At 42.6% G+C, this 25,163-nt stretch overlaps 1 protein-coding gene across 13 annotated transcripts in view; it reads left to right on the top strand.

Annotated features, from left to right (window-relative positions):
• AHCTF1 (AT-hook containing transcription factor 1) overlaps positions 1–25,163 on the top strand; it is an 80,444-nt gene that overhangs the window by 27,647 nt on the left and 27,634 nt on the right. For 5 of the 13 annotated variants that reach the window (XR_006706018.1, XM_045453208.1, XM_045453209.1 and 2 more), the window contains 17 exons: positions 2,634–2,718; positions 4,281–4,431; positions 5,789–5,921; positions 6,000–6,181; positions 6,821–6,882; positions 7,756–7,884; positions 11,193–11,283; positions 12,551–12,640; positions 15,309–15,449; positions 16,076–16,180; positions 17,067–17,160; positions 18,509–18,632; positions 18,773–18,829; positions 19,642–19,788; positions 20,332–20,519; positions 24,498–24,642; positions 24,719–24,850. Coding sequence is in view for 12 of the 13 variants with exons in the window: in XM_045453208.1 (XP_045309164.1) it covers positions 2,634–2,718; positions 4,281–4,431; positions 5,789–5,921; positions 6,000–6,181; positions 6,821–6,882; positions 7,756–7,884; positions 11,193–11,283; positions 12,551–12,640; positions 15,309–15,449; positions 16,076–16,180; positions 17,067–17,160; positions 18,509–18,632; positions 18,773–18,829; positions 19,642–19,788; positions 20,332–20,519; positions 24,498–24,642; positions 24,719–24,850 (2,056 nt within the window). In the remaining variant the exon portion in view is untranslated. The remainder of the gene's footprint in view (positions 1–2,633; positions 2,719–4,280; positions 4,432–5,788; positions 5,922–5,999; positions 6,182–6,820; positions 6,883–7,755; positions 7,885–11,192; positions 11,284–12,550; positions 12,641–15,308; positions 15,450–16,075; positions 16,181–17,066; positions 17,161–18,508; positions 18,633–18,772; positions 18,830–19,641; positions 19,789–20,331; positions 20,520–24,497; positions 24,643–24,718; positions 24,851–25,163) is intronic. The other 8 variants (XM_045453212.1, XM_045453213.1, XM_045453216.1 and 5 more) reach the window with 4 other exon arrangements.

The raw sequence follows: 25,163 nt of genomic DNA, 5'->3' as shown, positions 1-25,163 counted from the left end.
TTATTTGGTAATTTGGATTATTTGTTCCTACATGAATTTACTTTGCATTTGTCAGTATTACTGATGTGAGATATTTTTGAGAATGGTATTTTTGTGGTCTTCTGGTCTTTGACTTAATCGGTCGTGGGCCTCTTTGAGAATCTGGTGAAGGCTGTCATATATATTCGTATGTGTGTGTGATATGACTTAAAGCAGGATTCCTGACCTGAGGTCTGTGGGGAAACAAAGAGCAGTCTGTGAGCTCCCGTTGTAAACAGGATTATTTACATTTGTTTATGTGTGTATGAGTATTACATACTCTCTGTGTGTAGAGGTGTTGTTTGTACGTGTGTGATTTGTGTACGTATACGTGTATCATTTATATGTGTGTACATGTGTGTCTTTATTATGTATTGTTCACATACACATATAAACAGATAGAAATCATCTTGTTTACAACTCATGGGAGCTCACAGACTGCTCGTCGTCTCCCCACAGACCTCAGGTCAGGAATCCTGCTTTAAGCCATTCTTAGGCTACTCTCTCACTTCACGAAGGTGTGTGATTAATTTAACAAAGGCTCTTCTTCCATCCCCTGGTCATGGACTTTACCAGCATCTTACTGGTATTATACGTAGGTGAAAATAATACAAATTTAGATTGAAAGTCTAAATCGGAAGGACAGATGGTATGGTCCTTCCTTTTTGCCCCCAGAGTGAGTACTTAAACAGGGTAAAAAAGGGAAGAGAAGCATCACTGTGGAGTGACTGTGCCACCATGGGATGACACGGGCATAGGTCTTAGCTGTTGCCACAGAGCTCATCGATTATGATAAAAGCCACGTTAATTTTGTAATATGGAAAATTGAATGGAAAAACTGTCCGGTGTCCCTTTAATGGTGGTTGTATCCAGTTTATCCTGTTTAGTATTTGGTCTTTTCGAGGTTATTTGTCTTTGTTTCATGTCCGCGTGGTTATTCATTCAACATAACTATCGAGCATTTACTATGTGCTGGTGACAGTTGGAGATATGTAGCGATGCATAACCAATAAATCTCTGTTCTTCTAGATGTTATATTTCAGTGAGTATATTTCGTAAGTATATGAGTGCGCATATTTAACATAATTTCAGGTAGTGATGTTAAATACAGAAAAATAAAGCTGGGAGAGGAGATACAGAATGTGTGTGATGTAGGGAACTGCTATTTCAGATTGTGTAGTTAGGGAGATGTGGACGGAGTCGGTTGGGACAGGGAGGGAGGAGAGCCATGGGAAGATCTGGGGGAAAGATTGCAAAGGCCTTAGAAAAACATCACAAGGAAAAGCAACAAGAGCAGGAAAGGGTAGAACACAGAGCCGTCACGGGTGAGGTCAGAAAAGTAGAACTGGTCTCTAAAGGGCCATGGAGGTCAGGATAATGTGACTATTTGAGTTTGGTCTGGCTGTACCAGACCAATGAAATCTCTTTCTGGTGGTAGGGTCTATCTAAGCATTAGTAGTTTTTCAAAACTCCTCTGGTGATTCTAATAATAAGCAACCAAGGTAGAGAACCACTAGCCCAGAGTGAGACTAGCTAGAGAAAAGAAGACGCTGGGAAGCCTTCTGCGCTCAGAGATGATTGAATGTTGGGAAGCAGGGGGCAGAACCGCCAGCAGAGGACTACGGGTAGTGTAGTGTGGGGACCATTAAGACAGTGCGGTATCCTTGGAAACCAGGTAAAGTAGGCGTTCTAAGAAAGATGGGCCCAAGAGAAGAAGAATTCAAATTCAGACAGTATGGAAGTCTGTGCTCTTAACATTTACTGCGTGCTGTACTTGAGCAGTGCACAGCTGGTTCGGTATCTGCTTTATGTCCGTACCGTGTAGCCCTCCTGCTTGGTACAGGGCAACCCTGTCATTTCAGCCAGAAGCCTCCCAGGATGGAGGAAGAGACCAGGAGGGAGGAGCAGAGGACGTGCTGTCCCGTGCCGAGGGCTTTCTGTGGTTGCCGTGGGATAGTTCTGTTTACATCTTTTGCCTGGAACTTGGGCCTCCTGCACCCAGCCGCAAAGGAGGCTGGGAAATGTGGCATATTTTAGGCAGCCATGTGCCTAAAGAACACTTCCCTATGAAAGAAGGGCAGAGGGAATGTTGACCCAACAGCTGTAGTCTCCGCCACTTAAGGGGTCACCTAAAGTTTGCAAATCACATCAGCTTGAGCTAATTAGAATTAGTTAAAAATAAAAACCAGGGGCACCTGGGTCGTTCAGTCATTTAAGCGTCCCACTTAGGCTCAGGTCATGATCTTGCGGTTCGTGAGTTCGAGCCCCACGTCAGGCTCTGTGCTGACAGCTCGGAGCCCAGAGCCTGCTTCGGATTCTGTGTCTCCCTCTCTTCTCTCTGCTCTGCTCTCTGCCACTGACTCTATCCTCCTCCGCTCACGCTCTGTCTCTCTCAAAAGTAAATAAAAGATTAAAAAAAATTTTTTTCTAATAAAAATAAAGATCAGTTATTGTTTCAGAGGACTGCATTTTGTGAAAACGAGCAAGTAAAAGTAAGTTCTTCACATTGACCTTAGTTTTGTCACGTGCAGCGTTGCATACTGGACAGTAAGAGATGCTTAATGTATGAATGTGATATTTAGCATTTCTTCTCAGTTAATCTCTGTTTCTTTCAGTGAAGGGGACGTTTTGAGTTTACACCTGCTTCAGCTGGCCTTTGGTGATAGAAAGTGTTTGGCATCGGGACAAATCTTGTATGAGGTAAATGGTACTGGGGATACGGGTTCGTTATTGCCATTTTGTCACTGTTTTGCCTTTTTTAGTCTTTGTCTAAAGATATTAACATATTGAAAAGTTTTTCTTCTATTTGAGTGAATAATGTATTCATAATATAACAGAAAGAGTGTTAGAGTAGAGATCACAAGACTAGCTGTTTTACCCGGGTAGCACTCTTAACTTCCCCAGGTATCGTTGTCCTCTAAAATCAGATTAGACAAGACTCGTCTTGTGACCTAATTGGTACCAGAGAAAAACAGCTCCACCTTGTTGCACTAATACCAAGGCAGTAAGCCATGAGGTGACTTTATAAAAGGTCTCAGGGTGCCGGCCTGGCTCAATTAGTAGAGCACGCGACTCTTGATCTCGGGGTTGTGAGTTCAGGCCCCACGTTGGGTGTAGAGATTACCTGAAAATAAAATCTTAAAAAAATAAATTAAAAATTTTTTAAATGTTTATTTTGGAGAGAGAGAGCAAGCGAGGAGGGGTCGGGGGTGGAGAGAGAGGGGGACAGAGGATCCAAAGTGGGCTCTGCGCTGGCAGCAGCCAGCCCGATGCAGGGCTCGAACTCACAGACTGTGAGATCATGACCTGAAGTTGGACGCTCAACTGACTTGGCCACCCAGGCTCCCCAAAATTAAAAACAAATTTTTTTTTTTAAACGGTCTTGCCACTTAACGATTGTAAACGTGGGTAAATGCATTGGACTTTCAGACGACTGTTTTTCCAGCTGAGTTCTAGAGGAAGAAGTGCCGTGCTGCTGACGGTAGTGTGGTCATCCCTCACGTTCCTTTCTGTGGAACAGGCTTTCTTAACCTCGTGTTTGAGGATACGTGGACGGGCTTTAAAGAATCCACGAAGTCTCTGAATTCTGTGTGACATTTTTGTCATCAGTGGATGTTTCTGGGGAGAAAGTCTCATAGCTTTTGTTAGATTCTTACAGAGATTGATGGGCAAAAACAAAGTGAAGAGCTGCTGCTCTAGAGCGAGAATTGCACTGAGAACACAGGAACAGGTTTGCCGGCCTGGAGCGTGTCTGTGTGTAATTTTGATGGTTAGTCCAGTTTACGCTGCAGCCCAAAGTACAGGGTTCCCACGTTTGATAACGGCTTTAGATTTGTTGGTGACTATTTTCGAGACACTAAATTTAGCCTCATGTGTTGTGTGCTATATAAAATTTCAGAGCCCTTTTCAGTGATCTGTTCTCTTTATTCTTTTAACTTTTTGTGTTTCCTTTGTATTGTGTGAAAAATGTTTAAATTTGGAGAACGTTTATTTTTTATTTTTTAAAGTTTATTCTGAGAAAGAGTGGGAGGGGCAGAGAGAGAGGGAGAAAGAGAGAATCCCAAGCAGACTCCGTACTGTCAGCACAGAGCCTGATGTGGGGCTTGAACTCACAGACCGTGAGATCATGACCTGAGTCAAACCAAGAGTCGGCTGCTTAACTGACCGAACCACCCAGGCGTCCCAGATTTGGAGAATTCTTAACTTTTGAATGACTTTTTGCCTAGAATTCTATTAAGATTTGCGTACGTTTTATCTTTCAGGGGCTAGAGTACTGTGAAGAGAGATACACACTGGACCTCACGGGTGGCATGTTTCCTTTGAGGGGACAGACTAGTAATACCAAACTGTTGGGCTGCCAGAGTATAGAGAAATTTCGATATCATGGCGACAGAGAGGAAGGTATGAGTGAAGGTCAGTTAAAAAGTGCTCTTAATATATATCATGTGCAATGCCTGATTTTAAGATTTATCTTGACGTAAGATTTATGACAGTTACTGCTTTTTAGAGTTCATACTCCTGGCAGTTAACAAATTGAGATACTAATTATGGAAATTTACTTAGGTCTGTCTGAGCTCCTAGGTATTTCTTACTCTCCACATTGCCGTACGGAACTCCAGAATGGAGTAGATTCAGAGACCCTTAATGAAGGAGCCTTGTATTTTCGTCCACCTCTCTCTAAACGGACAAAAATGGCCTCTGGTTTTGACCAGAATGAAGAGGCTGTGAATAATGCTTCCCTCTATGTATTTTTGAGACCTACCTTGGATGCTTTTAATTTTTCTGTTTCCTTTCGTGTCCTCCCTTCTTCCTGGTAAACAAGCCTTGCTTAGTCACGGTTGCAGAGAGTTTAGAATCCAGCGCGGATTCGGATCCCAGCTGTGTCACTAGTTGTGACCTTTGACAAATTATGTAACATTTCTGAGCCTCCCTCTCCCCATCCGTGAGTGGAATAATACAGTTGTACGTTCTGCAGCAGGCAGTCGGGAGGATTGAGTGGGACCGTGGGAGGGGTTCGTGCAGTCCCGGGAATTGCACTAGGGCCGTATTTGTGTCGGCGGTCTTACTGGGGTTCATCCTCAGGGGCACTTCATCCGTCCTGAGCGTGTCTTCTGTTCTTGTCCCACGTCTGTAGGTGGTCCAGTCATCACATCGAGCTACAAATGCCCCAGGCAGAGCTCTCCACCTCTTCTCACTGTCCCCGCCCCTCTTCCGCTTTGTTTCCTGTTTGTTGGGTCTCAGACGTCTGCTTCTTTCTCTCCTGTTGTTTTCTCTCACTTTGTTTCTGACTTTCCATCCCACAGCCACCATCCAAGTCCTTGTCTTTCCTCCCTTTACCGTAAGGCTGGCTCAGTCCTTCTCAGCTAGAATTCCTCTGAGGAATTAAGCCCAGCGCCTAGGCCGCCCGTCGTGGCTGTTGAGATTCTCTGGTACTAACTGTGTTCCGTTGTTGGGACAATACTCATCCAAGTCATTTTCTGCTTTCTACCTCCACTGCATCAAAGTTGCCAAAGCGTTAAGTGAGAATAAGCCAGGATAGAACTTTTCTGATGCGTACTTCTTAATAAGATCTTCTTGAAATAGGAAAACAGTTAAGATACCAGTGAATGTCACTCTCCTTATAGAATGAACGATAGAAGTGTGCTCTGATATATCAAATAGCAGTTGAGACTCCTTAATTTGTGGGAAAACGTTGCTGAAATTTTATTCGGGGTAATTTTACTTTGCAATGATTTATTCCATTTTTTAAAACTACGTGCTTTTCTTTCAGCACTGTCTCCTGACACCAGTGTTTCAGTCTTTACCTGGCAGGTGAATGTATACGGACAAGGGAAGCCTTCTGTGTACCTGGGGCTTTTTGACATAAATCGTTGGTATCATGCGCAAATGCCAGACTCGCTAAGGTATGATTTCTCTCTCTTTTTCTCTTTCTCGTATTTGTATGTGTAGCCGCTTGGTGACTTTGTAAAATTTTCCTGTAGATCAGGAGAGTATCTGCATAGTTGCTCCTATTTTGCATTGTGGTCACTGGATTCTGTCGTGAGTAAGGCTTCCCCACACTACATCTTGGATGTGTTGGTGCACGAGAGAAGCTTGAGTCGAGGAGTGCCTCCCTCGTTCCCACCTCCTGAGCAGTTTTTTAGCCCAAGTACTTACAATTTTGGTATGTATTTCCTTAACATGACCTTTCAAGAAAAATCACACGTGTCTGCGTGTTGGTGTGAAATACGTATATGTATAGTATGCGTGTGCACATACATACGGTACATACACAGTGTGTGGTATGCACGTGTAAGTAATTACCTGCTCATGTCTCATTACCGATAGTTAATATATGGGCAGCTGAGGAAATTCATTTGATACGTACATGAGAAATTTAATACTTAGATGTTATATAAAGAAAGTGTCACTATTTTGAATTTGTTAGAAAAGATAAATATTACTTATGGTGCAGCTTGGCATCTTGCCAGGATAGGAGAATTATTTTATTTATTTATTTTGTGAGAGTATGCATATGCAGTCAGGGGAGGGGCAGAGAGAGGGAGAGAGAGAATACCAGGCAGGCTCCGTGCTGCTAAGAGCCCAACGTGGCCCACGGACCGCGAGATCATGACCGGAGCCGAAATCAAGAGTCAGACACTTAACCAACTGAGCCACCCGGGCGCCCCGTTTTTAAATTTATTATATGCAATGATCTTGATAACCTTGCCTACCAGCCTCTTGTTAGGATAAATTTTGATGTATTAGTGCCATCTAAAAATCTAATATGTGAGCGGATATTTTTTCATCTTTTTTTTTTTAGATGCCACTTGTTTATTAAACTCAGGAATTGTTCGTATAACTTGTAATGGCTTTCACAAGGAGGTAGGTGGCAACTAACGCTGTGGACAGAGTGTGTCTTATCGGGCTAAAGTCAGGTCGTGGATGTGAGCTGCATTTAGTGTTAATTGTACAAACTGTTGTTTCAGCTCAAGTGGAAGGTCCCGCTAGGTTTGTGATGTTGGCAGCTAGTGCTGTTAGTTACCGACAGCCTGTTCTGGCAATCTGCCAGAAGAGGCGTTGGGTTGTTTTTAGCAGCTTTGTGTGGATGTCGGCTACTTGAACCTTAAGGAGAATAGCGAAGTAGGTCAGTGCCTTAACCACATCCCTTTTTGTCCATCCTCTTAATTCTCCTCTTTCTCCTCAGGAAGTTTATGAATAAATGAAGTAACGCAAAGAAGGTACCTAGGACAGTGCCTGGCAGAGTGGGCGATGACTGATGTTGAAAAATACTTTTCTGGGGAAACACAAAATGGCAGATTTTTAAATGGATAATCAGCTAGATGTGCATGAATGCCGTATTTATACTTGATATTAGATCCTTTCACATCAGATCAGGAGGAACAAACTGCCGGGGACAGTGAGGGGGCCTGGGCGGGGGGGTGTTCATTTAGATCTGTCACCAAGTCTGTCAGCTTTAGGGAAGGAGTAGGGTTATCTTTCATAAAAAGAAAAAGTGACCTACAATCTCCTCATCAGTAATATTATTTATAACTAATAAGCATTGGTTTAGCTCAAGAACCTTATAAACCCTGTTCCTTGCCAGAAGTGTAAAAATGGAGTCTTTTGCAATTTCCATTCAGTGTCTTTTAGTTTTATTCAGAATATTAAGTGTAAAGTAAGGTAATTAGCTTATTAATTATTCTTAAATTTGATTAAGTTGTGTATTTTTTGATGTTTATTAATCGATCTTTACAGACTTTGACTTTTTTAAAGAAATCAGGACCATCTCTCAGTGAATTCATACCTGATGGTTATAATCGATGTCTTATGGCTGGCCTTCTGTCACCGAGACTTGTTGATATTCAGCCTTCCAACTTAACTCAGGTGAGGTGATTGCTAACTCTTGTTTATTTTGGGTCATAGATTATTAGCTTCTATTGTAATAAAAGTCTACTAGATCATTTCTGCGAAGGTAGGTTAGGTGATGTAACGCTCACTCTGCATGATCAGTAGCTGTGGTCTTGGGTGTGGCTTACGTCACATACTCCCAGGACTCATTAGCCGTAACTCGGCCCCGGGTTCACTTAGCTGTATAGGAGGATATGGGACAGGAGGCACCCCATGGCGGCCTCAGGCTTGTCCTGAGTGGAAGCTGTTAAAACAGACTGGGGGCCATTTTCTGGCCCCTGTGAGAACAGCACTGGTGCAAGATCGTGAGACCAGGCGAGTCAGGGATGGAAACTGCCTTTCCCTGCCAAATGCTTCAGCTTGGTGATAGCAGAGAGCTAACTGTTCGTCATCCTCAAGGACTTAGGTGCTCTAAGTGCTCCATTTAACCCTTTTACTTTAGAAAACTTCATACTGATTATTTTTTTTCTAATTACATACTGTCAAATTAAGGCAATATCTTAAAACTTTGACATGAGAGGGGGTGCCTGGGGGGTTCAGTCGGTTAAGCGTCCGACATCGGCTCAGGTCATGATCTCACAGTCTGTGAGTTCGAGCCCCGTGTCATGCTCTGTGCTGACAGCTCGGAGCCTGGAGCCTGCTTCAGATTCTGTGTGTGTGTCTCTCTATCTGCCCCTCCCCCACTTGCGCTCCTGTCTTTCTCTCAAAAGTAAACATTAAAAAAAAATTAAAAAAAAAAAAAAAAACTTTGACATGAGAAAAAATTACCTATAATTCAGCCATGTGGACAAAACAGCATTTAGTGTTTTCTATGATTATTTTAAACCTGGTATTCCAACTCGTTTGGGTATTTTTTCCCCAATTATATAAATAATACGTGAATAATTTGAATTTAGAAAATTGGCTAAAGTGTATAGAGGCACATAAATATTGACATTTTGTTGACCATTCCTAGAATAGGCCAGATGACACTGTATTCTTCAGTGATGCATACGTAGAGGTAAAACAAAAAGAAAAGCAAGAAAATGATTCCTTCAGAAGGCAGGGGAGCGGTAGTGGTCACCTTGGGAGATGGTAGGGGGAGGTGGGACTTGCTTCTGATCAGGGAGGAGGAGAGGGAGGTTTCCAGGGGGCTGGCTGTCGCCTCCGTCTAGACCCGGGTCATGGTCTGGGTCATCATCTGTTTGTTTGTGTATATGGTTATGAGGACTTTTTAACTTGTAGCCTTTTTTTCATATACCTCTTTACATATCCTTTAGTATACATGCAGTACACAAATTGCATGATGTGTATGCAATTTCATATTATTGGCTGATCATTAGTTACATATTTATAGGTTTTACCATTTTTTACTGGGCTGTCTATAGAAATTCTTTATGAAATACACATTTACCCTTTTTGTCAGAAATTTTACAGGTATTTCCCCTGCTGTTTTCTTCTCAATTGTCTTACAGTGTCTTTTGCTACATACAAATTAATATTTTTGTGGTCAAATGTATTTTATAGCTCTGGCTTAAAAAAAAATCTTCCTAACACTTAAAATGTCTCTTTAACATTTAAAGCTTTAATTCATCTTTGTGTATCAAATCACAAAGATATGATTTTTTTCTTTTTTCCCAGATGATGTTTAGTCTAGCTGTCCTATACCACTTATGAAACAGAACACAGAATGTCCTTTTCCCATGCTACTGAAATACCACATTTATTTGATTTCCTATGTCTGCATGTACTGGGTTTTGTTTCTGGGTTTTAATTTTGTCCTACTCATTTCATTTATTTCTATGCCATTTTAATATACTGCTTTAATATTTGCTAATGCAGCCCTTTTTTTTCTGTAATTTTTGGTCAATTCATAGGCAGTTTTTGTATTAGTTATAAGATGATTTTATCCAGTACCTCCATTGGAATTCTTTTTGGAAATTTATTATATTCGCATACTAAATTTAGAGAGAATTGACATCTTTATCAGATCCAAGTCTAAATGGTGCATCTTCCCATTTATCCACGGTTTGTTTTACATCTATGAGCAAGAGTTTATGGTTATTTTCCTACGGACTTCTTTCTGTTTTCATCCATAAGTGTTCTCTAGTTTTGCTCATTGTGAGTAGAACCTTTTTCCTATATTCATTTCCAAATGGTTGTTGCTAGCACATAAAAATGCAATTGACTTTTGTGTCTTCACTTAATAACTACTTAACTGAATTAGAATCTCTTAGATTTTCAAGGTACGCAGTCGGCAGCAAATCTAGACTCCATTTCTTTTCCCACTCTTGTTTATTTTCTCATACTTGGTAGAACCTCCACAGACTGGAAGAATAATGGTACCAGCAGACATTCTTGTTTTGTCCCTGATTGTAACGTAAATGCTTTAGTGAGTCTCCTTTTAGAATTGTGCTTTTCTTCATTTGGGGGAACCTTTATCATATCGTAGCCCCCTGTATTCCTGTGTAACGCATCTGTTTATTCATGCAATTCGTTGTTAAAAGAATGGATGAATGAAATTCATCGAGTTCTTTGATATGAAACGTGACTTACGATATTTTAAGTAACACATTTATTAAGACATAACTCCTATACTTTATGTCACCTGTTTAAAGTGGCTAATTTAGTGGTTTTGAATAAATTCCTGGAATTGTGCGCCCGGCCCCACATTCGGTTTTAGAACATTTTTCTCGCCTCCACAAAAACCCCCATACTGTTTCCTTGCCCTCCGTCCCCCAGCCTTTGATAACCGTTGATCCGCTTTCTGTCTTTGCAGACTTACTTATTCTAGAAACTTCACATTTGTATGAATTTCAGGTTCACTGTGTGGTAGCAGACACCAGTACTTCGTCCTGTTTGATGTCTGTACAGGATTGTGCCACGTTTTGTCCATCCGTTCTTTAGTCGGTGGGCATTTGGCTTGTTTTCAGTGTGGGACTATGATGAGTAACGTGTCGTGTACACTTTTGGTGTGGGCGTGCGTCTTCATTTCTCTTGGGTGTGCAATTGCCGGGTCGCGAGGTGACTCCGTATTTACGACTGTTTCCCAAAGTGGCTTTTACCGTGTTACATCCCCGCCACCGGTGTGTGAGGATGGTAGTTAGTTCACGTCACCAGCTGTGTGTTCTTGCCTGGCTTTTTGTTTAGAGCCACCTAGTGAGCTAGGAGTTTTTAAGCCTTTATCCGTTTGTATTATTGAACTTCCGTTTGTATTATTGAACTTGCTATCTCTGAGTCTGCGGTCAGTGGCCCTTTATCTTCATTTCTTACTTCTTTTTCTTCTTTTAACGCGTGTGGTTTAGGAAGAACAGTTAGAAGCTATACTGTCAGCAGCAATCCATACGAGTTCGCTGGGACTTTTGACTGGATGTATCAAAAAGTGGATAGCAGAAGGTAAGATTTCAGTTTTTAACAAATAGAAAATTACTTTTGTATTTTAAAATTTTTAAATTATTCAGTTTGGGGAGGGGTGAAGCTTTATTTTGAGATAATTGCACATTGACATTGTAGCTTTAAGACATCATGTAGAGGTCCCGTGTACCCTTTCAGCACCACCTTCCCCCAGCAGGGTCTGGGAGACCTCTGGTACGGCACCTCAGTCAGGACCCCCACGTTGCCCTTTTCATAGCCTCGCCTGCCTCCCCCGATCCCCATCCCTAACCCCTGGCAGCCACCAATCTGTTCTCTACTTCCATAATTTGGTCATTTCAAAAATGTTCATGGGGCGCCTGGGTGGCTCAGTCGGTGAAGTGTCTGACTTTGGCTCAGGTTATGATCTCACGGTTTGTGAGTTCGAGCCCCACATCGGGCTCTGTGCGGACAGCTCGGAGCCTGGAGCCTGCTTCGGATCATTTGTCTCCCTCTTCTGTCTCCCCACTCGCGTATTCTCTCTCTCAAAAATAAACATTTTAAAGAAAGTTCATAAATGTAATTATATAGTACATAATCTTTGGGATTGACTCTTTCACTCAGCAAAATTCTCTGGAAATTTCTTCCCAGTTGCGTGTATCCCTCTTTTTACAAGCATATACTCCACATATAACATTATTTTTGTTCTGAATCATTTGAAAGTAAGTTGAGGACATCATGTTTCTTTACTTGTGAGTAACATTTCAGTATTATTTCCAGAAACAAGAACTTTGATTACCAAACCACTTTGTACTTCTAAAAATCAGGAACACCTTGATACGTGCGATTATCTGATCTCCAGACCTTACTGGGATCTTGTCAGTCATGTCAGTCACGTCCTTTGTAGCATTTATAGGGGTAGGGAGTCCAGAATATACTCTGTGTTTAGGTTTTGTGTCTTTTTGATTTCTCTTTATCTTGTATAATTAATTCCTATGCCTTTATCTTTGAAGAAAAGACTTTGACTTCTTTAAAAAATATAAGCCTGTTATTTCATAGACCGCCTCCCAATGTATATTTGTTCATCTTTCCCCAGGATTAGATTCAGGCTCACATGTCTTGCAGCAGCACTCCGTAAATTGACGCGCTCTTTGCCGTTTCATGAGGGTGTGGCGCCACTTTGTCTCTGTTACTGTTGAACTTAACCTTGCTCGCTTGGTCAGGGTGGCTGCTCTCTTTTCCCACTGAAGTTACTAATTCTTTGTTTGTAATTAATAATTCCTTATTTTTTCCGTTCATATTTGCAAATAAGAACAACCAAATTCTGCTGCTAATCTGCGCTTTGTGCTCGAATGGACATGGAATAAAGTGATTTTCACAAAAGAGGAATTTGACAGACTATGTAAGTATTACATTAAAAAATTAACCTTGGTTTATGTGTTAAGTACCTGACAACTTTTCATCAGTTTGAAGTTGTGAACTTTTTAAAGAATTGTGTGAAGAAAAGTATTTCTTTTAAAATTTTTTTTTTTTTTCAACGTTTATTTATTTTTGGGACAGAGAGAGACAGAGCATGAACGGGGGAGGGGCAGAGAGAGAGGGAGACACAGAATCGGAAACAGGCTCCAGGCTCTGAGCCATCAGCCCAGAGCCTGACGCGGGGCTCGAACTCCCGGACCGCGAGATCGTGACCTGGCTGAAGTCGGACGCTTAACCGACTGCGCCACCCAGGCGCCCCAAGTATTTCTTTTTAAATTGGGGTGACAATTACTGTTTTTGTTTGATTTTTAAAGATTTTTTTGGGGGGGTGGCGCCTGGGTGGCTCAGTCAGTTGAGCTTCCAACTCTTGATTTTGGCTCGGGTCACGATCCCAGGGTTGTGGGTTCGAGCCCCGTGGCAGGCTCCACGCTGACCATGGAGCCTGCTTAGGATTCTCTCTCTGTCTCCTCTGCCCCCTCCCCCACTTGCACTCTCTCTCCCTAAAACAAAACTGTTTTCAAAATTTAAAAAGCTCTTATTTTTAATTTCCACACTCAACGTGGGGCTCAGTCTCACAACCTCCAGATCAAGAGTCCCACGCTTGCCCCAACCATGTCGGGCTCTGTGCCGTCAGCTCGGAGCCTGGAGTCTGCTTGGGATTCTGTGTCTCCCTCTCTCTCTCTCTCTGCCCCTCCCCCACTCACACTCTGTCTCTGTCAAGAAATGAATAAACGTTAAAAAAGAAAAAGAGAGAGGGTCACACGTTCCACCACCACTGCGCCAGCCAGGTACCCTGACAAAATTCTTTTTTGAGCAAGATTTTGCAACAGATTGTCAAACTGGCAGCATGTTAGTATGTGTACAGTGCCAAGTTTCAGGATTATATCTTATTTTTGATCTTAGAAGATTAATTTATAAAACATGCTGATGATGGAGTTAGAATATGCCAGGTAACTTCAGAAGCTCCTCTGTTTTTTCATTTTCCTTGTAAATATATTTATGACTATAAAAAGGCTGAATAGGAGGGCAAAGAACTCCTCTGTCTTCTACGAGCAGATGTTTTTATCAGTCATTCAAAGTCCTTTTTCTTAACAGTTTTGCGTATTCACTGTACATTGAGTTGTGAGGTGTCCTGTGAATATCAAACGCTATACCTAATTAGTGCAAAAATAATGGAATAATGTGATTGCCCTGTATATGAAAGTAAAATTTAAGTTTTAGAAGTATATGTCTTTGTTATTTGTATCATCGTGTTAGTGATGAATGAACAAATGGACTTCTTAAGTAAATTACTCTTCGTAGAAGATTTTTAAGTTTTTTAGGAAGACCTGAGGTTCTATAGTATTTTTAGGGCATACTTAATGAAATAACAAACATGAAATAATTTTAAATATTTTGGCAATCACTTAGTATAGTGAAGTGAGGGACAAACACTGGATAATCCAGAGTCAGGGTAAAAATGTACTTTTTTGAAAGGAAAATATTTTTAGAACTCGTTATGGTTATGTAATTCATGTAAAAAAGTTTCAAATCAGTTCACAAATTGTATGCCTTCATTATACTTAGAGTATAATGTGGTGCTTCAGGCTTGAACTTGGTAACTCAGCCATTATTGCTGCTTTCAACTTCCGTTATTGGTTTAATGGGTTGTTTTTTTTTTAAACCTAATGTAATTAAAATACAAAGCATAATATTTTAAACATCGGAAGTAGAGCGTATCATTTGAGGAAGGGTTTCTTTTTTTTTTTTTTTTTTTCCAATGTTTATTTATTTTTGGGACAGAGAGAGACAGAGCATAAACGGGGGAGGGGCAGAGAGAGAGGGAGACACAGAATCGGAAACAGGCTCCAGGCTCTGAGCCATCAGCCCAGAGCCTGACGCGGGGCTCGAACTCCCGGACCGCGAGATCGTGACCTGGCTGAAGTCGGACGCTTAACCGACTGCGCCACCCAGGCGCCCCATGAGGAAGGGTTTCTGCTTAAGATACTTGTTGCGTGGTTAGTCACCCATGAAATATTAATGAGATTAAATTTTATCTAAAAGATGTGACCGGTCGCAACTAAAATACCCATTTTTTCCCCAAAAAATGAATTTATAAACTCCATCTTGAGTTTGAAATGAAAAGACAGCCAAATCTACAACGAATTGTAACAAGCGTGCAATTTATCGTCATAAGTCTTCATCTGAGGCTCCAGTTTGCTGTCTCGCTTCTGAAGACTGGAGGTGGAAGGAGTGCTCTTACAAAATACTAGTCACAAAACAACGCTGTACGTAAAAGATCTGCTGTAAAGGACTTACTTGAAGGAGAAGTGTTTAATGAATTAATTTCCAGTGAATCTGAAGTTGACTCTAGATCACCTTCCCCTCTTCACATATTGCTTATTACCCCGTTCTGCCTCTTAAAAAAATAGTAATTTGGATTTGTCTCTTCTGGGGTTCTTGAAGTCGTGTGCCGTTTCGACCTTGTGTTTGGCGAATCTCACAATGTATAGACTAAGTCTGTGGCCGATACGAGTTTGAGAAACCTTGCATTTGCGATTTTAATTCATACTTATTGTGTCAAAACGCATCTTGTATTTTATCCTTGGAAGGTACACCATTATTTGATGGCTCGTGTCGCTTCATCGATTCGCAAACCATACAGTCCCTCCAGCAGTGCCGTTTGCTTCTTAGCAACCTTAATTCGGTCTTAAACTGTTTCACGAGAGAGGCCCAAGACATCACCGAGAGAGGTGTGCGCTTTATCTTTTGTAAATGAATTTTTATTTCAATTTTACTTCTTGGCTTCGAGAAAGAATAAACCTCCGTGTCTTAGATACATCATTGTGCAGAGGCTCTTGTTTTGTAACGAAAACTACAGAATGTTATTCGATGTGCCGTGAGCTCCTGCTTAAATAAGCTTGGGAAATTTGGGTTAAACTTTCTGATTGTTGAGGCAGAGTACATACTGACGGTAGAGTTTTGAATTCTTATTCGTTTTTATTCACAGAGGTCATTGTAAATTTTTTGTCTCTGTTTGACATTTAAACAAAACACGCAGTTTCATTTAAAGGCCTGGTTTGAGCAGCCTATGTTAATATTACTGTACTAGTTTGTATTAATGTCTAAATTTGGCTTCTGAAACTAGGTAGATGGAAGCATAGCTAAGGTGGAGGCATTTCCCTAAAATGTCTGCTTAGTAAGTTACTTATTTTAGCATTTTGGAGATTACTTGTTCAAGCGAAGTGTGTTCAGAAATACACATATACCGTTAAAAGTCTCCGAATCATTAGTTTTTGAGAACCATCGAGTGTCTTGATTTTTCGTTTGTGATTGACAAATTGCAAGTTGCACATCTGGTGTTCGACCTCCCCCGCAGGCCTTCTGGACCTCCACAGGAAGTGCCTGGTCACCCGGCTCATCTGCCGGTACACACAAGTGGTGCTTTGGTTCTGCCGCTCCGGGCTGCTACCAGAGGGCTTAGGTAAAAGATTTACGTAACCCGTGGATGGGCGTGGACGCGGTCTTAAATCCTTATAACTTGCTTGTTCTGGGGTTTCAGATTTCCTTTCTCCCACCACCTCACTTATGTTTTCTCCTGTTCTCACCTCCGAACGTTCTTCCTCACTTTGTGTCTGGAGAGCCTCGCCCCGTGCCGTTCCCAGGCGTCCACACACTATTTATTGGGCTGAATGACACGAAACTTGGCTTCTGAAAAAGGGTCCAGCGATATCACCAGCTCTGTTTAGATCCATTCACCCGTGGGTTTTCTATTCTAATTTGCTGATCTTTTTCTCCTTAAGAGTTCTTTTAATATGGTTATTAACCAGTATTATTTGCCATCTGTTCGATGTCTCCTTTTAGCTAATAATTTATGCCAGTACCAAGAATTTGAGGATTTGACTTTTGCCATGTTTGTCTAGAGCACTTCCAAAGCCTCTAACTTCTTGCACGTCCGGGGCACATGTTAGATTCTGTTTAGAAGTGCTTCTGTCCTGTGCGTAATTGCTTTGATCTTACTCTTTCTTTATGCTCTTTGATTTTTACTTAAATAGTCACTGTTGCTGGCTTTCAGATGATCATTTGTGATTAAGGGAGTAGAATCGTTTTCTGGAATGGCTTTTCCAGAGTTTTAAGCCAGCACCCTTGTTTTTCCAGACTGTCACGAGAGACTCTGTTTTCTCATTTGTGTATCTGCTAATTTATTTACTTCATTTAAGTAAATTTATTACTTAAATTGAGGAAACCTGCAGATTAAACAACATCATATGATTTTAGTAAAACATTAATGTGTGTAACCTTAAGTATTGTTGGGAAGTTTTGGAAATCTTACCGGCCTTTCCCCTCCCCGCCCCCCAACCAATATTTAGATGATGCTGTGCACCTGCCCCGCTTATGCTACAACTACCCCGTCATCCAGAACTACTACACCAGCCGTCGACAGAAGTGTGAGCGTCTGTCCAGGTATAGTATATCCGGAACCTTCCAGAACATTTTAAGAATCGCTTTCGTAAGAAGTCTCCCTACCTCAGAACAGAATTCGTCGCGCTACAAAAGCTGAAATCGTGGAATTCTTAAGTATGGTGACAGGATTTGTTGCCAGCCTTATTATTTTAGTTGTAACGTTTGCTTGTCTGCCTTGACCTAAGGGTTACCACCTTTACTCTATAACTCAGTATTTCCCAATCTAAAGTAGTTCCCACAATTGGTTTATCAGAGGAGATTCTGTAGTGTAAGCATGTATTTTTCCTGAGAATTCGTATTCAGGAAAAGACTAGAAGCTCCGAGTCCTCAAAACATAAAACATACCACCAGTTAGGCATGTTACGTTATTTCCACTAACAGCTGTGGTTCGACACTTCACCCACTTTTTTCTGTTTTTCTTATTTCCTTTATTTCTTTTGAAAACACGTGACCGTTTGCCTCATTGGTTCCTTTGAAATAAAGAAGTAGAAGTACTAGAAGCGAGAGCAGTGAGTGAGCCTCGGTTCTGCCTCTGGATTTAGAGCGCCTTCTCCCTTGGGCCAGAGCGGCTCCGTGGTAGCACATCCCGCAGCACTGACCGCGCTGGCTCACACAGGCACAGGCGCAAGGTCACGGTCGCCCAGAGATCCGTGCCTTTGGTGCGTGGCAAGTGTGGAGTCCGGTGCTTAACAACTAATCTCGGAGACGAGCGAGGACTTGGGAGACTTACTAGGCATATCTGAAAATTCTGGATCTGTTATTGCTAAGAGTGTGTGTCCCTGAGCGGGTTTGCTAAGCTTTCTGGTCCTGTTTGTCACAAAGTTACAGTCAGTATGGCTGCAGACTGAGCAGCTGCCCACCCCCAGGAGCAGTGTTCTTCGAGGAGGAGGCAGGCACTGTGTCTGCCTCTCGCCTCGTGGGCGCACAGCGAGGCAGTGGTAAAGAGATCGCTGGGGCCAGAACCCCCTGGGTGATGAAACTGAGGGCCTGGCTCTTTGACCCTGAACTGCAACACGTTTTCACCAATGGGCTGCGTGCTCTCTCAGGCTGTAAAACCCAGAATCGCTTCAGGCACCTGGCGGGCGGGACCCGGTTCTCCTCGGGACCTGACCTTCACACACTGGCTTGCTGGTGCCCCAGCCAGAGGCGTCTTCGGGGTCTAGCTGGTTCTTGATGACTAGAGCTCACCTGGTGCTAAACGGGGCCCTGTTGTCGACTCTCTGGATTGTTGGGATCGTGATGCTTATTATTCTGATAATACTAAGTAATTATTTAGATAAAACTAAATTATTTAGGTAATACTAAATAAGTTAATACTAAATAATCGTGAATGTTGCCCTTCTTGCAGAGGGAAGTGGAATCCTGATTACTTGATGATTGACGGAATGGTTTCTCAGTTAGGAGATGGCGTGGAGAAGCTATGGAAACGGGATGAAGGAGGCACAGGAAAATACCCCCCCACCAGTCTACACGTAAGTGCCCGACAACAGAGTTGTGGGGGGGAGGGTGGTCGTGCTTAGCCCTATATTTCACACCTGGCACAGGCTCGGGAAACCAAGGAGCCTGAGTGAATGAATATATAAAGCACACCGGATGTTTTATCCTTTTGTAGGCACTGCTGGACATATACCTCCTAGACGATGTTACTGAAGCGAGCAAACACGCTGTCGTATCCTTTAAGCGCTGTCAAGTAATTCACGCGTTACCCGAATCCTCAGATTTGAGAGTGGTGGGAACCTCGCACATCTAAAACCAGTCTCCAGTTCACATCTGAAACTTCTCTAAAGGAAGGTTTCCTAACCCGGGGTCCGTTGGTTGGGTTCAGAGGGTCCGTCGCGGACCTGAAACCATGCAGAACTGTGTTTGGTGTTCAATTTTCTAGGGATAGCGTCCACAGCTCTCCTCAACTGGACCATGTGTCCCAGACGTTCCCAGAGTTAGAACAACGGCTCCAAAACATGGCCAGCCAGATGCTCTTTCTTAGTGAGGTCAACTTCTGTGTTCAGTACGAATACATGAGAAGTTAGCTTAATATTACCTTAGGTATTGGCTGGCTTGGAGCCCGGTGGTCTTTGCAGTAATATTTTTGTGCTAACGTCAGTTTCTTTATCTAAAAACGTGTAGTTCCATTCGTGATTTATAACAGAGATGATGCGCTTGCTTAAGCTGCTGGGTTTTGCTGCCTAACTGGAATTTTGTCTATGGCTCTGCTTCTTCAGTTTGCCCGTAAGCCACTGGCTTCCTTAAGCAAGTGTGCTTGGTTCATCTCCTTCATGGTGGTACTTGCTGTTGAGAACGAGTGAGGTCGGTTGTAGGACTGGCTAGACCCACGTTTCATAAAACTACCACGGTTGGTTATCCGTCCAGGCTTTCCGAATGCCAGACGCAGCACCTTCGAGCCTCTTTGCTGTTGCTGCCTAACACGATTAGACGTGTGGGAGTTTTCTTCTTGTTTATTGCCCTTAATCCTCTTTTTTAAAGACCATTTATTTGTTACTCGATATCATGTATTCCTTCCCCAACAAAACAGATGCTTGCATCGAATCATTTCCGACCGCCTTTGCCATTTCTTGGGGCCAGGTCAAACTTATCCAAGGGTTTTGGCTGATAGATCATAATGACTATGGGGTAAGTCTGTTCACTTAGAATGTCAACGTTCGTAAACTATTAGGATTTTAGAAAGAAATACATAGCTGGATTAAATGTGATGTTACAGATATGATACAGTCTGCCTTTAGAGGTAATTTAAGGACTCCGTTCAATCAGTGCCTTTACCAAGCACTATTTATCCAGTGAGGATACAAAGATAAAACAGTTTCGAACCCCAGGTTCCATACTATCCAAAGAAGGAAAGAAATAATAAGCGATTGCTAGTAGCACAAATACGGAGCATTGTTCTGTCGGAGATACGCTAGGTGTGTTGCTGTAGGAGGCAGACTTCGGCATTGATGCATGACGGTGGTGGTGGAAAGTTTTTTATAATAGCTTAAATGAGGCCTCAGGAATGAAGCTTTTACTTAAAACACACCATGTGTTCAAGTAGACCTTTACAGGTTGCATTTAAACTGCTTTTTGTGGCTGTAGCGTTGCCTGTCTTTGTAAAGGTCGGGTACCTTGTCTAAATGCAGCGCGTCACGTTTGTATTTAGCGACTCTCATGTCCTCTTTGCAGAGCGGCTTGGATCTTCTGTTTCACCCAAGTACTGCAAAACCTGTGTCGTGGCAGCATTCAAAGATTATTCAAGCCTTCATGAGCCAGGGTGAGCACAGACAAGCCCTCAGGTACATTCAGACCATGAAGCCGACGGTGTCCAGCGGCGATGACGTCATCCTTCACCTCACTGTTCTGCTTTCTAACAGGTGAGTCCGCATTTTGAAACCGCAGTCAGACTCTGGATTATACGTCAGTAAATCAGCGGTATATAATCTTGCTTTGGTTGCATCACGTCATATTCATTCTTAGGGTTCTTCATCTCTTGGCATTAGGAAGAAATGTGCAAAAACCTTTTGTCATAGGAAAGGATGAATAAGGAGTAACGGGAAACGAAGCTGAGGTTTAAAGTTCCATCTGTTGCTGGGGCGCCTGGGTGGCTCACTCAGGTCGTGATCTCACGGTGCTCGGTGTGGAGCTCGCCACTGTCAGTGCGGAGCCTGCTGGGGATTCTCTCTCTCCCTCACTCTCTGTCCCTCCCCCACTCACATGCATGCGCTCTCTCACACTTGAAAAAAATACTTGCTTAAAAAAATTATATCTGTTGCTGATTGGCTGTATTGGCAGTCGGCCACATGGACGGTTGGGGTTTGAGTAGCTGAAGAGGGGCCAAAAATAGAGAGGAAGGATGAAGTCATCCTGAGTTGTAAAATCAGGTTGGGTAATCTTACATACTTGAACCAGATTTGAGCACGTGGTATCTTTGCATTGCCTCTTCCCTTTGCCTTATTTTAACGTTCTCTAATCAGTGTGGTATTTGCCGTTTATATTACAGCAATATATGTATATATTGCTGCAGTTATTTGATCTGTCACATTTGTAACAACAAGTTAAATGGCATGATTGGAAATAAAGCGATCTCATTATTGGGTTTCCTTGTTAACCAAATTAGTTGGGGAAGTTGCTGGGAGCTAATGTTTCTTACTTGGTTGTAACTGTTTTACACAACTTTTTTTTTTTATTTTCCAGTTCTATCGATTGGCCGCTTTTATATTTTTAGAAAATGGTCACTTTACTCACCACAAATTGTCCTTAATGAACCAAACACCACTTCAGTGCCAGCACTCTGGAAGTTAATGTTTTCTTTGTTCTCTTGGGTTAAACAATGCATCTCTGAGAGGGTTGAATCTCTGCATCTCAGAAGACAAGTTCTGTAGTATAATCGTGGGTTGGTTAGACAGGTAGAAACTGCCAGTGTCCTCAAAAGTAATGAATTAGGAAGTACTTGTTGAAATGAAATAATTTGGGTTAGCCAGAAGCATTTGGCTGGCTGAATAAATGTGCAGTGAACATTAGAACAAAAAGAAAGGGTTGCCTGGGGGCTCAGTCGGTTAAGCGTCAGGCTTTGGCTCAGGTCGTGATCCCATGATTTTGTGGGTTCGAACCCCACAATGGGCTCCATGCTGACATCTCAGAGCCTGGAGCCTGCTTCGGAATCTGTGTCTCACTCTCTCTCTGCCCCTTCCCTGCTTGTGCTCCCTCTCTCAAAAGTAAACTTTTAAAAAAATTTTTTTAAAAAGAAAAAAATTTTAAAAAGCTAACGGTGATAAATGTTTATTCAATAAATGGGTTCATTATATGCTGACAAGTGCTTTTCAAAAGGTGGGGGGAGGGCTTAAGTAGGGGTGGGAAGAAACAGATACATGTTTGCTTGTGTGTGTCCAGAACTTCTTAGGAAGGATACATGAGAAATTGTTAGTGATGATTGGGCACCAAGAAGCAGCTTAGGAGGCTGGGAGTCCACTGTGTATCCTTTTGAACCTTGTCAAAGCATGTAAATATCTTACTGTTGAAAAACAAAAAGCCCCATATTCTCATGACCTTCCCTCCACATGGCTTCGAGCTGCCGGGACACAGGCTCCCCACGTGCCCTCACTCTCCTCCGCAATTTTACTGAAGAGTTTGGCCTTCACTGTGACAGGCTGTTTCAAGAGCTTTCCCTTCCCCTGGAACCTTGTAGCAGTCCTGTCACTGCAGCAGTGAAGGGTGCCGCTCCAGGCTTCTGTTGGGCAGCGTGGACCCATTGAACACCCCCCACCCCCTTTAAAAATACAAGTGGCCTACTATACGTCTTTCTGCAACATACTTTTATCACCTAGGTCATTTGGAACTTATTTCAGAATAGTACAAAAAGAGCTTCCTTATTTTTGTTGCATAGTAATTCGGTGTGATGGACCAGTATTTATTTAATTTCCTCCCCTTAGTGAACATTTATGTGTTTTGCCATTTTAAACATTGCTACGAGTAACTGCACGTTTTGCACAAGCACAGATGCAGCTTGTAAGGTGTAAAATCCTGCAAGTGGGATTGCTTGGTGAAAGGACATTTGCAGTTACAATTTTGGGAGATGTGGCACATTGCCCTCTGTGAGGATTAGGCTGCTTTACCCCACATCACCTTACCCTGTGTCCTTTAGTTTTAAGGGGGATGAAGTTTTAAGAAAATCATTTGCTTGATAGTCATATTCCTGTGTCCTTGCCATGTTTTTATTCTGCCCGCCTCCCCCTACTCCAGTCCTGAAAGCCGCCAGCCCCTCCAAAAATTCCAAGTGCTAGATTAATTACTGTCAGATTTAGTGCGGATCTTTCAAGATGTTTTGTTATCTTAGTAAGTACGAAATAAGTCTGTAAACGTTTATAGGCTTTGTTCATTGGTTAATTTTTTTAAATAATTAATGTTCATACTGTTGTAAGCTTGCTTTTTTTTTTTTTTTTTTTTTTTGACTTAACAGTATATCATGAGAAACACTGCTTATCCAATGGTCTTACTGCCCGTGGAAGGACAGCCTCATGGCCCCCACATGATGTCCAAAACTGCCTAGTTGAACCCGTGTTCTCTAATCAGATCTTGCTTTATCAATCAGTCACAATATTTTTTTACTGAGAAGCAAGCCCATCACCGGCCCATAAACACTGTTCCATGGCCCCACTGCTCTCATGCTGGGTGTCTCTTCCACGGGAGCTGGCTTTTTTCTGCCACACCACACTACTCTTCTTCTGTCCAGACCACGTATGCTTATGTCTTCTGACTCCTGTGTACTTACTTAGCTTTTCTATTTTACACGTAAGTAATGGTCCAGAACAGCATCACGTGAACCCTTCTCATTGATATTAGCAAACTTCATTATGTAATGATCAGTTTTTTTTTTATTAACTTGTTTTATTTTTTATTTTTTTAAATTTACATCCAAATTAGTTAGCATATTGTGCAGCAGTGATTTCAGTAGATTCCATAGTGCCCCTTTACCCATTTAGCCCATCCCCCCTCCCACTACCCCTCCCGTAACCCAGTTTGTTCTCCATATTTATTAGTCTCTTCTGTTTTGTCCCCCTTCCTGTTTTTATATATATTTTTTATTTCCCTTCCCTTACGTTCATCTGTTTTGTCTCTTAAAGTCCTCATATGAGTGAAGTCTTATGATTTTTGTTTTTCTCTGACTAATTTCACTTAGCATAATACCCTCCAGTTCCATCCACGTAGTTGCAAATGGCAAGATTTCACTCATTTTGATTGCCGAGTAAAACTCCATTGTATATATATCCCACCTCTTCTTTATCCTCATCCATCGATGGACATTTGGGCTCTTTCTATCCTTTGGCTATTGTCGATAGTGCTGCTATATAAACACAGGGGTGCACGTGTCCCTTCGAAACAGCACACCTGTATCCCGTGGAGAAATGCCTAGTGGTGCAATTGCTGGGTCGTAGGGTAGTTCTATTTTTAGTTTTTTGAGGAACCTCCATACTGTTTTCCAGAGTGGCTGCACCAGCTTGCATTCCCTTCCTTTTTTTTCTTTTTTTTTTTTTTAATGAGAGACCAAGAGAGTGAGCAGGGGAGAGGCAGAGAGAGAGGGAGAGAATCCCAAGCAGGCTCTGTGCTGTCAGTGCAGTGCCCATTGCAGGGCTGAAGCTCACGAACAGGGAGATCATGACTGGAGCCGAAACCAAGAATCTGACTCTTTACCGACTCGGCCACCCAGGCGCCCACGATGATGAGTATTTCATAAAAGCTTAAAGTACTTGTAAGTTATATACACAGAGCGTGATGAGGTTCTGTGGGTGGAGCGCTTATTTTGAATACCTCAAACAGCTTTTCTAACACGGAATCGTGCTGAACGCCGGTTTCAGGTACGTGGTGGAGGCCTGGACTTTCCTGCGGCAGCACTCCGCCGGCCTCAACGTGGAGGAGCTCCTCAGGCACGCGTACGAGGTCTGCCAGGACGTGGGCCTGATGGAGGATTTGCTGCAGCTGCCTTTCACCGACACAGAGCAGGTGATGACCCCCAGCAGCAGCTCGGCAGAAGTTCCGGATATGCTGGCGGCTCACGACTGTGTTTGGTTCTTCCTAGGAGTGCTTGGTGAGATTTTTGCAGTCCAGCACCAGTGTTCGAAATCAGGAGTTCCTTCTAGTTCACTACCTGCAGCGTGCCAATTACGCCTCTGCCCTGAGGCTGAACCAAACTCTGAAGGCCAGTCTCACGGTATGGTTCAACTTGTTTCATTATGGGGGACAAGAGAAGAAGGAAAACTGGTGACTTTGTTGTATAAGAGTTTGTACTTTGGGGGCGCCTGCGTGGCTCAGTCAGTGAAGTGTCCGACTTGGGCTCAGGTCACAGCCTCGCGGTTCGTGAGTTCGAGCCCCGCATGGGACTCTGTGCTGACAGCCTGGAGCCTGCTTCTGATTCTGTGTCTCCCACTCTGTCTGCTCCTCCCCCGCTCACGCTCTGTCCCTCTCTGTCTCTCAAAAATGAATAAATGTTAAAAAACAACAGAGTTTATACTTTGGTAACCACT

The sequence above is a fragment of the Leopardus geoffroyi genome, chromosome C3, assembly GCF_018350155.1.
Source record: "Leopardus geoffroyi isolate Oge1 chromosome C3, O.geoffroyi_Oge1_pat1.0, whole genome shotgun sequence".
NCBI lineage: Eukaryota > Metazoa > Chordata > Mammalia > Carnivora > Felidae > Leopardus > Leopardus geoffroyi.
The sequence above is the reverse complement of the archived record's forward strand: the minus strand, read 5'-3'. Positions and strand labels throughout refer to the sequence as shown.